This window comes from Bubalus kerabau, chromosome 3 (assembly GCF_029407905.1).
Source record: "Bubalus kerabau isolate K-KA32 ecotype Philippines breed swamp buffalo chromosome 3, PCC_UOA_SB_1v2, whole genome shotgun sequence".
In the NCBI taxonomy this organism is placed as follows: domain Eukaryota; kingdom Metazoa; phylum Chordata; class Mammalia; order Artiodactyla; family Bovidae; genus Bubalus; species Bubalus kerabau.
The window spans coordinates 58,508,531-58,525,799 of NC_073626.1; the positions used below are offsets into that span (position 1 = coordinate 58,508,531).

At 53.1% G+C, this 17,269-nt stretch overlaps 1 protein-coding gene across 2 annotated transcripts in view; it reads right to left on the bottom strand.

Annotated features, from left to right (window-relative positions):
• The window catches only part of MYO7B (myosin VIIB), an 87,993-nt gene that overhangs the window by 44,075 nt on the left and 26,649 nt on the right, over nt 1-17,269 (bottom strand). For both annotated transcript variants that reach the window (XM_055571892.1, XM_055571891.1), the window contains exons 10-17: nt 17,091-17,210; nt 16,656-16,798; nt 12,620-12,830; nt 11,901-12,036; nt 7,168-7,331; nt 2,731-2,868; nt 744-896; nt 100-198 (exon numbers count right to left, since the gene is read on the bottom strand). In XM_055571892.1, the coding sequence (XP_055427867.1) occupies nt 100-198; nt 744-896; nt 2,731-2,868; nt 7,168-7,331; nt 11,901-12,036; nt 12,620-12,830; nt 16,656-16,798; nt 17,091-17,210 (1,164 nt within the window). The remainder of the gene's footprint in view (nt 1-99; nt 199-743; nt 897-2,730; nt 2,869-7,167; nt 7,332-11,900; nt 12,037-12,619; nt 12,831-16,655; nt 16,799-17,090; nt 17,211-17,269) is intronic.

Consider the following 17,269-nt stretch of genomic DNA (forward strand, 5'->3'; position numbering starts at 1 on the left):
AGCTTGGCTTTCTACGACCAGGCTCCATGAGGGCAGGGACTAGGCATGCAGCAGGCACCCACGGGCACCAGACCAGCCACACAGGCTTCAGGCTCTCACCTTCAGGAAGATCTTGGTCTTTCCCATCTTCCATTCTTTATCTGTCCCCAGCCACCTTTCGGCGATGCGCAGGGTCATTTGGCGAAACTTGTTCCGGAGCTGCCAGGAGGAAACGAATGACTCAGTGGAGTCACGCAGGAGGCCGAGGTCCCTCCTCAGGGCCTTCTTAGGGATCGGGGTCTTTCTGCTCCCACAGGGGTCATCGTCAGGGGCTGCTGGGCCAGGGCACAAGCACCCTGCACCCTGGATCAAGGATGGGGTCCAGAGGATTACGAGACCACAATGCTTCCAAGGGTGTGGGGTCTCAGTGTGGCCCTTGGACACGGGCAGTCCAAACTTCAGGATGGCTGAGTGTTTGGGGGAAGGATAGGACGACCACACATCACCTCTGTGACATTCTGCCCTAAAAGGGAGTATTTGCTTTAAACTTTGGTTGCTCCTAGAAGCAACATATTCAGCCGCGAGCCTCCTCCAGAGAAGGGAAGCAGAAACAGGGGTCATTTCAAAGCTTCGGCCCCTGGGCATCAAGAAGGGGCCCTGAGCCCTCTTGGAACTGGGAGGTTGGGGGCGCCCAGAGGCACCCGGGTTTTCAGGATGCTCACGCCGCGTCTTGCGGCCTGCGGCCAGGCTGCGGGGACACACACCTCCGTGCGCACGGCACTGGGCAGCAGGACGCGGAACCTCTGTGAGAACTCCTCGAACGAGTAGCGGATGGGGAAGCCGGATTTGCGGATGTGCACGGTCTCCATCATCCCCGAGTAGCGCAGCTGCTGGATGCACAGCTCCCGGTCGAAGAGCTGCGGGTGCAGAGGCGAGGGGCTGATAGCACGGGCCGCCCCCTTCCCAACCACTCGCCACCAGCTCTGCGCCACCACCTCTGCCGCTGTCCCCAAATGCAGGAGAACGAAATAAACACTTGGTTTCATGAAAATTCTATTCTGAAGAGAGATATTTGATTGAAGTCGCTGAAAGTCCTGGAAGTGTTTCCAAGGAGATAAAAGTCCATCACATACAAACTGGGACATCCATAAGAAGAGCCAATATTTCCCTCATTTTCAGGATATGCAGAGTATGAGGAATAGAAAAATTTTTTGCATATGCCACATTTAAAATATTTTTAAATGCCCCCAAACAGTGATCCCAAAGAACACGGTTTCCTCCTGACCTTGCCAATGTTGGGGTGACCACTGCCCCTGGGGTCCTTCCGGCAGGGGCACCATTATGCCTCCCACTCTAGTGGAAGGAAGAAGTACATTCCTTACTTAGACTCAGAAAATATTGTAATCGATTTAGTCTCTGCATCCTCCAGAGATAGCTATTTGGAGAGGAGTTTGGTCACAATGCTTTGCACAAGGGTATGGGGGCTCAGCCATGGCTGGCACCCTAGAGGGGCCCCCTCCCCCTGGAACCAGGAGTGTCTGGGGACTAGGTGCATTCCCTCCAATCTGGCAAGCCTACCAGCAGGCAGTCACCCACTTGGAAACATGGAGGGCCACCAGGGCAACTGCTAATGGGGTCAAGGACCACCCAGCAGTTTTGCGCAACTAGATTTCTTCCATTTGTCCAGTATTTCTGGTGAATCTGCTGTTTCTTATTTAATCTTTACAACAGCTCGACCTGGATGGGGTACTTAGCTCCAATTTAAAGATGAGGTGCCTGAGCCTCAGAGACATATTCTTAAGTGGCAGAGCCAGAGTTTCAACCTTAAGCCTGCCTGGCCCCTCAGCCTGGGTTCCCCTATACCTGCACAGGAGCTGCCTCTCCCAGGGGTGTTTCAGCCAGGGGCACCCACAAGACCTGAGCACAACCCACAAGCCTCTGTGGCAGAGGGCCTTTGGGAGCACAGTTACTATCTAACATCTGTGCATTGTGATTTAAGGAAGATGCATTTTGGATTTCCTGGGCCAGCCTGAAATTCATGTAATTTTATACTTTCAAAAAAGAAACTTTATTTAATGTAATATTATTTTTTTCTCTTATAAGACTTTTTTTTTTTAATCATTTTATCTCCTTTCAGATGGCATCTTCCCATGTCTGGAAGCCTTTAAATTTGTGGTCTCTGGGTGGGATTCCCAAACTGGAATCCCAGGGACTGGGTAGGCAGCAGGCTCCCACCCAGCACATAAGTAGATACAGCCACTTTCCAAGGGTTTAATGGCCTCAGGTCTCGGTGACCAGTAGTTGGTGTCAGCCTCTAAAATCACAGTACTGGTTGCTGCCCGTATGGAATGTGGCTTGATTATGCAGATATGGTGCACGCACACACACACATACATACACACACACACAAAGTCATGTGCAACCCTTGCTGCTCCCTGCAGGCTGGCAGATCCAGAGTTTATGGAAGAGAAAACTGAGGCTCAGAGAAGCAACACACTTGGCCAATGGCAAGCAAATGGCAGTGTGAAAACAGTTGAGGTCTGGGAGATCCAAAGCCTTGAAGGTCACCAGCCTTCAAATGGTCTAGACTGGCCACCTTGCCTCAGTGTCCCCATCTGTAAAATGGGGGCAGATAGCTTCAAAGCTGCTCAGGCACTGGTGAAAGGAGAGACATGACTCCAGATGCCATCAGATTCATTCCCTTAGATACCTCCCCTCGTCCTGTGCAGGTCCCCAGACTCCCCTCATTACCAGCGGCTTCTTGTAGTCATTAGGTTTGATGCAACGGACGAAGTAGGGCTGGCAATTGGTGAGGATTTTCATCAGCTGGTCCAGAGATTGCTTGAACTGGCCAGCCAAGGTGGAGGGCCGCTTGCTGGAGTCTGCAGACTAGACAGAGCACAGGGTACAAGTGGAGCTTGGTCCAGGGCACAGCTGACCCAGGGCACAGCGAGGGCTTCTGCTGAGGTCCCACAGGTGGGCAGGGCTACATTCATCCAGTCGCTCATCCATTTGTTTAGCATAGGTTCCCCAAGTGCCTACTGTGTGCAGGCACCCAGGAGACACTGGGAACCCAGAGGCAAGTAGAGCTGGGCAAGCCTCCTGTCTAGGAGTGGGGACCCCAGAGCGAGATGCACCAGGGTGAGGAGACAATGTCAATTTTTACCTTGCCATTCTACATTTTTCAGTTTTTGTATAGATTTTGTATGCTCTTTTTGAATGTTATGTACTGTACATTGTAAGCATTACTGTAAATGTATACAGCATTTTTTTAATGTATTAAAATGATGGATGCAAGAGAAAACAAAAAACCCAGGCCAAGAGTGCGTAAGTGGGTTCTCAGTCACTTCAGTCATGTCCGATTCTGTGAACCCATGGACTGTAGCCCACCGGGCTCCTCTGGCCATGGGATTTCCCAGGCAAGAATACTGGAGTGGGTGGCCATGCCCTCCTCCAGGGAATCTTCCCAACCTAGGGACCGAACCTGAGTCTCCTGCGTCTCCTGCATTGCAGGTGGATTCTTTATTGCTAAGCCACTGGGAAAGCCTTGGGCCAAGAGTAGTGTGTGTTTTTGTGCCATACTGATCTTGGCCAATGCTCCTTGATCAAACTTTTTCCAAGGTCAAGTGCGCTTGGCAAACATATGTACTGCCAAATTGCATCAGTCTGGAGACTCGAATTCATGGTTTAACGCCTCTGAGAATAGGATGCAATCCCTGGCAGGTATAGTAACAATGGGCAGCATTCTCCTGGTCTTAAAATAATGCATTTTCCTCCTGTTCCTGCTCCCTGAAACCTGTGGACATGCCTTGGAGGCCCTACAGGGCCAGGACCAGGCTGTGCTCCGGCCTCAGCTGTGGAGTCCAGCCTGGCTCCATGAGGGCAGAGGATCTGGCTCAGCTTCAGCTGGTTCCAGACCTGGGTAGTTCCTGCAAGCCTCATAGCTCCTTGGTGCCTCTCTGCTGGCTCTGCATGTGGTCATGCTGTGGGCCCTGGGCACTAAAGTGTTAGGAGCTCCTGTGGAGGTGGGGGTGGGGTGCCTCAGTGTGGACTACAGCATGGAGTAGGGGGCGGGAGGTTCCTATGCCTGCACCCACAGTTCCTGTGCCAGTGTGCCGACCCCGTCTCCCAGCCCAGGGGTGGGGGAGCTCCTCATCAGATGACCCACAGGGATTTTCTGGAACAGTCACTGTTAAGGGGTGAAGGGAGACCCCCACCTGGCAGGATGTCCTAGGCTGCTCTGAGGAGCACCAGGGGCTCTCTGCTCCCTCCTCTCTGGTCAGCAGGCCCAGCGCTGTTGCCACCACACCACACACCCACACACACCCCACCTACCACACACACCCACAAAACACACAAGTACCCCACATACCACACACACACCACACCACCCACACACACCCCACCTACCACACACACCCACAAAACACACAAGTACCCCACATACCACACACACACCACACCACACACACACACCCCACCTACCACACACACCCACAAAACACACAAGCACCCCACATATCACACACACACCACACACACACACACACCCCACCTACCACACACACCCACAAAACACACAAGTTTTCCACATACCACACACACACCACACCACACACACACACCCCACCTACCACACACACCCACAAAACACACAAGTACACCACATACCACACACACACCACACCACACACAGCCCACGTACCACACACACCCACAAAACACACAAGTACCCCACATATCACACACACACCACACACACACACACCACACCTACCACACACACCCACAAAACACACAAGTACCCCACATACCACACACACACACACACACCCCACCTACCACACACACCCACAAAACACACAAGTACCCCACATACCACACACACACCACACCACACACACACACCCCACCTACCACACACACCCACAAAACACGCAAGCACCCCACATACCACACACACACCACACACACACACCACACCTACCACACACACCCACAAAACACACAGGTACCCCACATATCACACACACACCACACCACACACACACCCCACCTACCACACACACCCACAGAACACACAAGTACCCCACATACCACACACACACCACACCACACACACACACCCCACCTACCACACACACCCACAAAACACACAAGCACCCCACATATCACACACACACCACACACACACCCCACCTACCACACACACCCACAAAACACACAAGTACCCCACATACCACACACATACCACACCACACACACACACCCCACCTACCACACACACCCACAAAACACACAAGTACCCCACATACCACACACACACCACACCACACACACACCCCACCTACCACACACACCCACAAAACACATAAGCACCCCACATATCACACACACCACACACACACACACCCCACCTACCACACACACCCACAGAACACACAAGTACCCCACATACCACACACACACCACACCACACACACACACCCCACCTACCACACACACAAAACACACAAGTACCCCACATACCACACACACACCACACCACACACACACACCCCACCTACCACACACACACACACAGAATACACAAGTACCCCACATACCACACACACACCCACAAAACACACAAGTACCCCACATACCACACACACACCACACACACACCCCACCTACCACACACACCCACAAAACACACAAGTACCCCACATACCACACACACACCACACACACACACACACCCCACCTACCACACACACCCACAAAAGACACAAGTACCCCACATATCACACACACACCACACACACACACACCCCACCTACCACACACACCCACAAAACACACAAGTACCCCACATATCACACACACACCACACACACACACACCCCACCTACCACACACACCCACAAAACACACAAGTACCCCACATACCACACACACACCACACACACACACACACCCCACCTACCACACACACCCACAAAACACACAAGTACCCCACATACCACACACACACCCCACCTACCACACACACCCACAAAACACACAAGTACCCCACATACCACACACACACCACACCACACACACACACCCCACCTACCACACACACACACACAGAATACACAAGTACCCCACATACCACACACACACCCACAAAACACACAAGTACCCCACATACCACACACACACCACACCACACACACACACCCCACCTACCCACACACACCCACAAAACACACAAGTACCCCACATATCACACCCACACCCACAAAACACACAAGTACCCCACATACCACACACACACCACACCACACACAGACACCCCACCTACCACACACACACCCACAAAACACACAAGTACTCCACATACCACACACACCCGCAAAACACACAAGTACCCCACATACCACACACACACCACACACACACAGCCCACGTACCACACACACACACACAGAATACACAAGTACCCCACCTACCACACACACACCCACAAAACACACATGTACATACCACACACACACACACACACACCCCACCTACCACACACACACCCACAGAATACACAAGTACCCCACATACCACACACACACCACACACACACAGCCCACGTACCATACACACACCCACAGAATACACAAGTACCCCACCTACCACACATACACCCACAAAACACACATGTACATACCACACACACACACACACCCCACCTACCACACACAGATGCACCCACAAAACACACATGTATCCCACTTACCACACACACTCCCCCACAAAACACACAAGTACCCCACATACCACACACACACATATACCCCACCTACCACACACACACACCCACAAAACACACATGTACCCCACATACCACACACACACTCTACATACCACACACACACATACTAGACACCACACAGAGCACACATATACCACATACACCACACCCCCCTCCATAAAACATACACAGAGACCAATATAGAAAGAAATAACACAAACAAACTCAGTGAGCCCTACAGAGACCACTGCTCACTGGGAAGCAGGCAGAGCCCCGTGCTCCTGCCCCTGGCCACTACCCCCACAGTACCTCAGCCCCTTTTCAGTCACCTCTGCACCCCAGACTCCAGGCAGCAGGGCTTCTCCATGCCTGTCTGCCCCCCAGGCCCTGGGCAGAGCAGGGCCACCAGAGCCCACCTTGAATTGCTGGCTGCTCGACTTCAGCCGGACGATGCTTCCAGGGCCCCGCCTGCTTTCCTCCGACTCCAGCCCAAATATCTCCCGCAGGAACTTGTTTTGGGAGGAGTGGACCAGGGCGAGGATGTCCCTGTTCAGCACATCCCGATTCTTCTCCAGGAAGCCTGTGGGGAAGCAGAGCCCCCAGCCCCTGCCAGCTCAGACCGGGGAAGGCAGGGTGAAGCGCAGGCAGGAGGCCACCATCTCCACCTCCCCACGTCTTGGCATCCAGTGCCTCCGCTCAGCGCCAAGTCATGTCACATCCACACCCTGCAGCCCCCACAACCCACCATCCCCACCCCAAACTCCCTCATCCAAGCTTGCACCCCACCCTGGGGGTCTCCTCTCCCCTAGTACCTGTGCCCCACCCCAGGGGCCTCCCCTCTCCTGATGGCCTATGGCCCCCAAGAGATCTCTGGGGCGTTCTTCCCTTCTAAGCCCTCCGGGATAATGCTGGCTTGTGCTTCAAGGACAGCTCGAGCGTCATCTATTCCAGGAGGCCCTACTGACCCACACGTGGCTCCCATCTGCCCTGTGTGGCCCTTCACCTGGGCCCTGTCATTCAGCTCAGGGAAGCCTGAGGCCTTCCCATCTGTTCCATCAGCCGCAGCTCCCCGGGGGGACCACGGGTGGGAGCGAGTCCCTTCCCCTCAACATCCTGGCCTTCCCAACCCCCGCTGTCACTCCCGCGTCCACCTAGGAACCCACTAGCAGCACAGCAGATGGAGTGTGCATTCATTGTGCGGTTTGGACCTCCCGAGGGTGGTGCCTGTGGATTCTTGTCAGGGCTCTGAATTTCTGGGGAACCCTGGGCAAGTCTGATTGAGCCAACCACTTGTCTACATAAGGGAGCAAAACAGAAGAGAAGGAAAAGGAGAAAGTGAAGAAGCCTGCCCAGCCCCATAACTTCTGAAAATCTGGCAACCTGGCTGCGTCCAGGGAGCTTGCAATCTGGACAGGAAGGCCTGGCCATTCCTGCTGGGAGGTCCACCCTTCCCCAGCAGCCCGTCTGAAAAGGAGCAGCTGCTTCACATGTCCCTGTGGAACCAGCAAGTGGGGGAAATCGCTGCTTTGCTCTTCCTGGAAGCCCGAAATGGGGAAAGGAAAGAAATTAAACACGACTTGGCTTCCTGGCGTCAAGGATAGGGGGCAGGGCTAGGTGACTTGCTGATTATGAGGTCCTAAAATGTATTTCTTTCATCATAAGTATAAACTGCATTGGTCTTGGAATTGAACGTGTGCCCATAGGCAGTGTGTGCACATACACGTGAGCACTTGCGTGAATACACATGTGCAGGCACATGCATGGGCCTGGACCCAGTAGGTTTGGGAATGAAGCATGTCTTCTGCTTACTAAGGAGACTCTGAGGGCCTGGGTGCCCCAAGGCCCTTCTACCAACCTTGCTCTGGGGCCTTGGAACAACATGCTAGAGTCAGAGGCCCCTCCAGCTTAAGGAGTGAGACTCTAGAAATTAGGGACGGGGGAGCTGAGCTGAGCTGAGTTCAGCTGAGTATGGGCTGAACTGTTTGCTCCCCAAATCCAAATGCTAAAGCCCTAACCCATAGTACCTCAGAATGTGTGTGGAGAGAGGGCCTTTGAGGAGGTCAGGGAGGTAAAATGAGGCTGTTAGGGTGGGCCCTAACCCAGTCGGAGTGGTGTCCTACAAGAAGAGGAGATTAGGACACAGACACGCACGGGAACAAGAAAGATGCCAGGGAGAGATTTCAGAAGGATCCGGCCCTGCTGACATTTGTCTTGGACTCCTGGCCTCTGGGACTGTGAGAAAATGCATTCCTGCACCTCTTTGTGGAATGTTGCTATGGGAATGTTGGCCAGGGGACACAGCGTGGGTCTGGAGGCGAGCGGACAGCCCACCTCCCCTCCCGCTGTGGGAGAGTGGACCTGCCTGAGGCAGGGCACGGAACAGCAAGAAGAAGGCACCAGAGGATGGTTGCTTCTCAAAACCAGGCCAGATGATGACTGGGGGCCTGCTGAGGGCTGCACCCTACAAGCGCTCGACTCCGACTTGTCTTCTCCCTTTAAGTCACCCCTTTTTAGTGGGGTGCTCTGTGCATGCCTGCACAGCCTCGTGTGGGGTCTGGGAAGGCCATGTCAATGGTGGAAGAAGGAAGCTTGATTCCCTCTCTGCTGGCAGGTGCTATAAGAGGGGAAGACTGGACCAAGAGCTCAAACCGAGCCGCCCTCACCAAGCTGAGAGTGGTGACAGCAAGCTTGCTTTGCCAGGCTCCAGGGCCACCTGAAGAGAAGGCTGGCACATAAGCCCTTCTCTGAGCCCTGTGCTGGAAGACTGCCTTCTGCAGACGGGGCGAGCGGACATGTGATGCTACCCTGTGCCCTTCCAGGCTTAGACAGAGCCTCCCCGCCCCAGGTGCTTTCGGGGGGATAATTGAGGCACACCTGGATCCAAATCTCCCTCCACCCCATCCCCGCCAAAAGACAGAGTAATGGGGCTTAAGTCATGAAGATAACAGGGCACTGAAAAAAACCCAGCAGGATCAGTTTCAAGGAGCAATAATGGAATTCTGTGCTCCGAAAGCCTAGAAAGAAGCTACCTTACTTTCAGCACACATGTAAGTTGCTGCCGCTGCTACTACTGCTGCTAAGTCGCTTCAGTCGTGTCCAACTCTGTGCGACCCCATAGACAGCAGCCCACCAGGCTCCCCTGTCCCTGGGATTCTCCAGGCAAGAATTCTGGAGTGGCTTGCCATTTCCTCCTCCAATACATGAAAGTGAAAAGTGAAAGTGAAGTTGCTCATTCGTGTCCGACTCTTAGCGACCCCATGGACTGCAGCCCACCAGGCTCCTCCGTCCATGGGATTTTCCAGGCAAGAGTGCTGGAGTGGGGTGCCATTGCCTTCTCCCAGAAGTTGCAGATCACTTCAAAAACTAAAACTTGGCCTCGAGTAGCCCACGGAGGTTGATGTGCTCAGTGTCTTTGTGTTCTGGAATTCTGAAGTCCCACTAGCTCTGTTCTCCCCCTTTCGGAAAAGCCCCAAAGCCAGGATCTGGTGGGAGTTATAAAGGAGCCCCCTTACCTCCTTATTTCTCCAACAGAAATAATCCCCTGGTCTCGGAACACCTCCCTGCTCCATGTGAAAACAGCAGCCCCTCCTGCTGCCTTGTCCCTCCACCTGAAAAGTGTACTTGGAGCACCCCTGACTCCAAGTTTCCAGTTAGACCACAGTAGCTCCTTAGTTCTCCTTACAAGCCACACAGAGTCACCCTCTGGCTTTCTGCCTCAGTTTCCTGATCACGGCACCCACTGGCCACCTCTCCCATTTTTCTAAGCACACCAGCAGCTTGACCACCTCAGCCCCTTATTTCTCTAATCAAAACTATGCTTGGGACTTCCCTGGTGGTCAAGTGGTTAAGAATCCACCTGTCAATGCAGGAGACATGGATTATATCCCTGGTCCAGGGAGATCCCAAACACTATGGGGCAATTAAACCCAGGCACCACAACTACCGGGGCTTGTGAGCTCTAGGGCCCACACGCCATAGCTACTGAGCCTTAGTGCCGCAGCTACTGAAGCCCTCGCTCCCTAGAGCCTGTGCTCTGCAACAAGAGAAGCCCTCACACCACACTGCAACTAGAGAGGACCCCCTGCTTGCCACAGCCAGAGAAAGCCCACGTGCAGCAATGAAGACCCAGCACCGCCAACAGATAAATAAAATCTTTAAAAACATGCCTGACCTTATCTCCACATATACACTTTCACTACCAAGAGAGTGAAAAGATATCCCACAGAATAGGAGAAAATATTTGCAAATTTTATATCTGATGAGGTAATTACAATAAAAAAGAAAACAATTAACATGTGTTGGTAAGGAGCTGTAGGAATTGGAAACTTCATACGTTGCTAATGGGAATGGAAAATGGTGCAGCCACTTTGAAAAACAGTTTGGTGTTTATCCCAAAAGTTAAATAGAAATACCACGTGACCCAGCAATTCCTCTCTTAGGTATGTGTCCCAAAGAAGGGAAAACGTATGTCCACAGAAAAACTTGTACATGAGTGTTAATAGCAGCGTTACTCATAATGGCCAAAAGCATCCATCAGTTGATGAAGGGATAAACAGAAAGTGGCCTATCTGTGCTGCGGACCGTTGTACTGCAGTATAAAGAACCAGTGTGAATGAACCTTGAAAACGCCATGCCAAGTGAACGGAGCCAGTCACAAAGGCCGCACCGTGTACGATTCCAGTTATGTGAAATGTCCAGAACAGGCGACTCCACAGAGACTGAAGTTAGTAGTTGCTGGGGTTGGGGAGAATTGGGGAGCAACGAGGAATGAGTGCTAATGGGAGTTCCTTTTGTTTTTCTGAACGTAAGAATGGAGTCTTAACCTTTGGACTGCCAGGGAAGTCCCTAGTGAGGATTTCTTTTGAGGGGTGATGTAAATGTTCTAAAATTGTGGCAACAGCTGCCTAAGTCTATGAATATACTAAAAAACCATTGAGCTGTAGACTTCAAATGAGTGAATTCTATGGATGTGAATTATCTCTCAGTAGAACTATTACCAACAAAACAAAACACAAACATACATGCCTGGTCCATTCCATTCCCTCTGTCCCATTTTTGGCTCTGCAAAATGACCTAGCCTTCTTTCCATGGCCTCCCTGGGGCGCTCCAGATGTGGAAGGAAGGGACTGTGGAGAGGAGCTTCACCTACCTTCTACATGGTAGTGCACCTCGCCAGCAAAGTGGGCGATGCCAAATTGGGCATCGTGGATGTTCTTGGGCTGCAGGAAGCCCTTGTTGTTAGCGTGGACGCTCTTCAGTTTTTGCAGCAAGGTGGTATCTGTCCCCTGGAAGAACGGATGCCCTATGGGCCGAGGACCTGCAGCCCAGCCACTGGGTACACCCCCAGATCTCAGGGGCTCCCTCAAAGGGCAAAGCAACTGGGTTCAGAATGACTGAGGGCCTTTCTACAGACAGCAAGCGGATGTGTCAGGGGCAGGGGATTGTTCCCTGAGTGAGGGCCGAGGCAGGAAGAGAGGCTGCCAGCTCGCTGGCTGTAGCCTTCCCTGGGAGCAGAGCATCTCCTTTCTCTGGATCAGAGCTTTTACTGACTCCCTGAGAGTCCATCTCCCCAGAGACATGCAGAGTCCCCCAAAGCAAGAAGGAAAGTGTTGCCTCGTCTTGCACTCTATGCAGCCCTTGGCCCACAAGGCTCAACCAGCCCTCTCTGGGGGTGTGTTCCTGAATCTAAATAATCTATGCTGAGGAGCAGAAGTGAGGGAGGACTCAGGTGCCTTCCTCCAGGAGGTGAGCCTTGAGGGAGAGGGAGGCTGGAAGGCGGGGGCTCCTCTGCCAGCCCCTGCGGTTTCGGCGGCCCTGGAGTTTCCCAGGCATGGGGTCTCCCCCGAGAGGGGCGGGCCCGGGGCGCACCTGTGGGAAGCGGCTCTCCTCATCCAGGAGGGAGATGACGCTCATGGGCTTGAGGGCCAGCAGGTCCAGGGTGGGCCGGTTGTCGGTGTAGTGAATGTAGTCCCAGGCGATGTTCTCCGCGCGGTACTCCTCCTGCTCCACGGTGAACACGTGCTGCACGAACAGCTGCTGCAGGTGCTCGTTGGCCAGGTTGATGCAGAGCTGCTCGAAGCTGCAGGCGCAGCACCGCCCCAGGGGGGCAAGGTTGGCCTGGCTGCCGCTGCAGCCAACCCCCGGCACACAGCCCCACACATGTGTACCCACAGAGCACACCCCCAAACACCTTACAGGCCTACAGACAGCCTCCCTCTTCCCCTGACTCCGCCTCCATCCCCTCCTCCATCCCACAGCAAACAGATTCAGAGAAATGAGGAGGCTCCACTTAGCATCAAGCCCTGACTTTGACTCCGTAAGGTCCCCAGCAGGATCCTCTGCCAAACTAGGCTGTCCTGACATGGAGACAATCTCTGGGGGCCAAGGGTCCAGTAGCCACCCTGCCCCATGGGCAAGTGGCTTGGGTATTAAGACAAGCTTCTGGAGACCCGTCATTGATGGCTGGGCTCCTTTGCATCAGTCAGACATACCCCTTTCCCCTCCCAGAGTCCTCCCACTCGCTCTTCCTCCTGGGCTCCATTTCACCTCCTGAAATGGCCCCTCCACTCATCACCCCTGGCTCAGGTCAGAAACCAGGCCGTCATACCTGACACCTCTCCCTCGTTCCCAACTCCAACCCGTTGCCAAAGTCTGGCTGCGCTCTCTCCAACACAGCGCCTAACCTGTTTACTTCTTTTCACTCCCACTGCTGTTCCCTTAATCCAGGTCACCCTCTTTCTCACCTGGAGCACAGTAACAACCGCCTCATGGCTCTCTCTGCCTCCAGCCTCACCCCTCCAACCATTCTCCGTGGCCACTAGACAGAGGTTTCGGACGTGCAGATCTGATCCCCACCCCACCCTGCTCTCCCCCTGCCTTGAATCCTTGTGGACCTGAGCTCCCATTATTTTCATGATCCAGACAAACAGTGACACAGTGGAAAGCCTGCCCAACACAGCCAGGGAATGGACACAGGGGACTCTGTGAGTGATAGTCGCTCAGCCATGTCTGACTCTTTGTGACCCCATGGACTACAGCCTGCTAGGCTCCTCTTGTCCATGGAATTCTCCAGGCAAGAATACTGGAGTGAGTTGCCACCTCCTTCTCCAACAGGGCGCCTTGCCCTTCTCTAATTCTAAGTCTTCACACATGTGAGACCCTCCTTTCTCTGACCTGCTCTTTTGGTTCATCCTTTGGGTCTCACTTAGGCATTTCTTCCTCAGGATGGGTTGCCCATTTATGCAAAACCTTATGGCTCCTCAGGCTGGTTGTTCAGGTCTGTTAACCCAAGAGAGTTAACACACTGCTGGACAGCGTGGAGTGATGCCGTAGCCATCGGCGATTGCAGCCACCCCTGACAATGAGCCCTGAGGGAACTCAGGATGGAGACCAGGAATCCTGGCCACCTAGCAGTCATCAGACCGCCTGTGTGCTCAGTCACTCAGTCACGCCCAACCCTTTGAGATCCTTTGGCCTGTAGCCTGCCAGGCTCCTCTGTCCATGGGATTTTCCAGGCAAGGATACTGGAGTGAGTTGCCATTTCCTCCCCTAGGGGATCTTCCTGACCCAGGAATCGAACCCACGTCTCCTGCATGCAGGTGGATTCTTTACTGCTGAGCCATTGGGGATGCCCCATCAGATTGCAGCCACTCACAACAGTAGAGCTTGAAGAAACTCAGGATGTGAAAACACAGAATGCTGGCCCCAGATATCTGAGATTCATATCAAAGGAATGATTTAAGTGAACCCAGACTCTTGCATCTTTCCACACACAGAAAAGTGCTAAATACCTTAACTTGAGATATCTAGTTTTCTTTTATTAACGATAATCTTTTGATGTTCTACCTGCCCTTTGTCGCAAAAAAAACTCCTATATATCCTGGCTCCACCCTCGCCTCCTCAGAGCATTTTTCTCAGAATTATTTGAGATGCTGTCTCCAGGGCTTGAAGTTCTAGGAATCTGCTGAATAAAACATACGTCTCAACTTTTAGGTCATGCACTTTTTTTCAGTTGACAAGAGTACTCGGTGCACCCTTGCAGAAGGCAGTTTGGGTAAGTGACTGGGTGCTGAGTGACATGGCCCTGCTCCTTCAGGTGGCCCCCAGACTGCAACCCTGTCACAAACCCAGCTTGTGGCTCCTTCACAAGGAGGGGAGGCATCCCTGAATAAATGGCCAGATCCCCCCAAATAAACTACTCATTCAGCTCCACAGTGGCCAAAGATATGCTTGGTCTGCTTAGCTGCCCCTCTCAGGGCCAGAAACCAATGATCAGAATCATTTTTTACTTTACTGCTCCTTAGAGCTTCCGTCATGTTGGGCTGAGTTCTGCCAGCCCTGCCCCATCCCACCTGCCCACGGTGAGCTGGTCCTAGGAGCCTGCAATCCCAGTGTGCATACACTCAGAATGGCTTGCATCTTGACCAAGGGGCCTTCTCAGCCTTCAGCTGGAGACAGGGCCTTGGGCAGGGGCATGCCAAGGTCAGGACAGCCCCTTGGCACCTCTGACAGTGCCCGGAGACCTCCACTTGGGACTGAAACCAAGCAGAACCCTGTGGGGCCCTCCTGGATACAAAACTCCCTCCTTGTCCCCCATTTCCTATTTGTAGCAAAAGGCTTTAGTCTCCTATGACATCTCTGAGTCCTAAGAGCAGACTCAAGACCAATTAGGGAAGTGAAGAAATGCAGTCAAGAAACAATAGTGCAGTGATAAAACAGTCCTAGTTCTTTGTCAAGGGATCTCTTTGAGTCGTTGTGCAGAAACTAAGACCCCTGCCCAGGTGGAGTGTGGTGACTCCATGTAGTCACAAGCATGTAGACCCCAGACTGGTTGGAACCAGATGTTGATGATTAAGATTCCCTAAACATCACCCCATTACCTCACCACCAACCAATGAGAAGAAAGTCCACAAGCCGATCGTGTACCCTGTGACTCTCACCCCTAAAACTGCCTTTAAAAAACTTTACTTGAAAGCCATCAAGGAATTTGGATTTTGAGCTGCCTCAAATTTGGAGGAGCTGCCTGCTCTCCTTCTCGGCCCTGCAATAAGTGTTGTGCTTCGCTTCACCACACCCCGGTGTCAGTAGACTGGCTTTGGCACACTTTGGGTGAGCAGACCTGAATTCCATTTGGTAATGGAACTAGGCCTAGGCTCTGTCTCACCCATGCTTTAAACGAGCCAGGCTCACGTTGGGAAGCTAGGTTGCCCGTGTAGGACACTTCCTGCTTGCTTGTCCCCCTGTCCTTGTTTCCTCATCTGGCCCCTTGATGATACTTCCCCAGAGCATCACCTGCCCTCGTCCAGCTCCATGGCCTGGCTCCCCTTGCTGCCTCTGTCTATTTCCACCCCAGTCTTCATCGCAGTCTTCGCTGGGAATTACTTTTCTGACCTGCTTCATTTCTCTAGCTCTTCAGCCTCCAGGCTGGGACACTGGGTCAGAAGTGTCCTGCCTCACCTTACCCTTGTCAGACTGAAAAATTGGGGATGGGCCACAGATCCCCTGCCTTCCCCATCACCTAGTATGATAGCCCACCCAAGGATGCAGTCACATTAGTGTTATTGATTTCCACTCTCACCTTAACCACACGTGATAATTCACTCTAGTTTGTGAGAAGAGTGGATAGCTTGAGGTGGGTGACAAGTGCTGGAGTTTCAGCCTGACTCTCATGATGTTCTTAGCTATACGGCCTTTTCTAGACACCCTGTGGATGCCAGGGGATGAGCGCAACTGCCTCACTGAGGAAGGACACAGTCTTGCTGAGGGACTCACCCTAGCGTCCGTGAGCAGAGGCGAGGCCCTGCTCCCAGCCAGTCTGGGGAGGAACGGCTGCCTTCCAGTTGGCTCAGGGAGGACCTAAGCTTATGTCTCATTTTTCTGAAAGCAGGTGCAGGGACCTCCATACCTATTTTTCTGGAAGTTTTCAAAACCAAATATGTCCAGGAGGCCAATTGTCCTTTGCACATTTTTGGGGTCCTGGGCAGGTGGGGTGAAAATTGCAGCATTGATCTTCTTGACAATCCACAGGAAGAGATGCCCATAGATGCCCTGTAGAGACATGGGGTAGAACCCACAGGCTTTGATGCATGAGAGGAAGGCGGCTGCTTTCTCCAAGTTTACCTGGAAAGGCCCCAGGCACACTCAACCTACTGAGAGAGATCACCCCTACTTTATGGCAAGAAACCACCCTGGAGAGCCTGGGCAGCCCACGGTCACCAGACAGGGGACTGGCAGAGTCAGGACTTGCCCAGCTCTCTGCCCTTTCCTGCTGTCCACTCACCAGGCAAGGAGCTACACTCAATACCTAGACACATAGGCCCCTTCTCCCACAATTCTGCACCTTGACAAAGGCGTCCCTCCGGTCTGCAGCCTGAGTGATGTTCAGGGGCCTGGTGACAAACTCCCCGCGGATGATGATGGAGTGCTTGATCAGACAGTCTCGGAGGGCCTGGTCCTTCACCTGGAAGGCAGGTAGGGGCTGGCATCACAGCTGATAGAGCAGGGCCTGGTGCCAACATG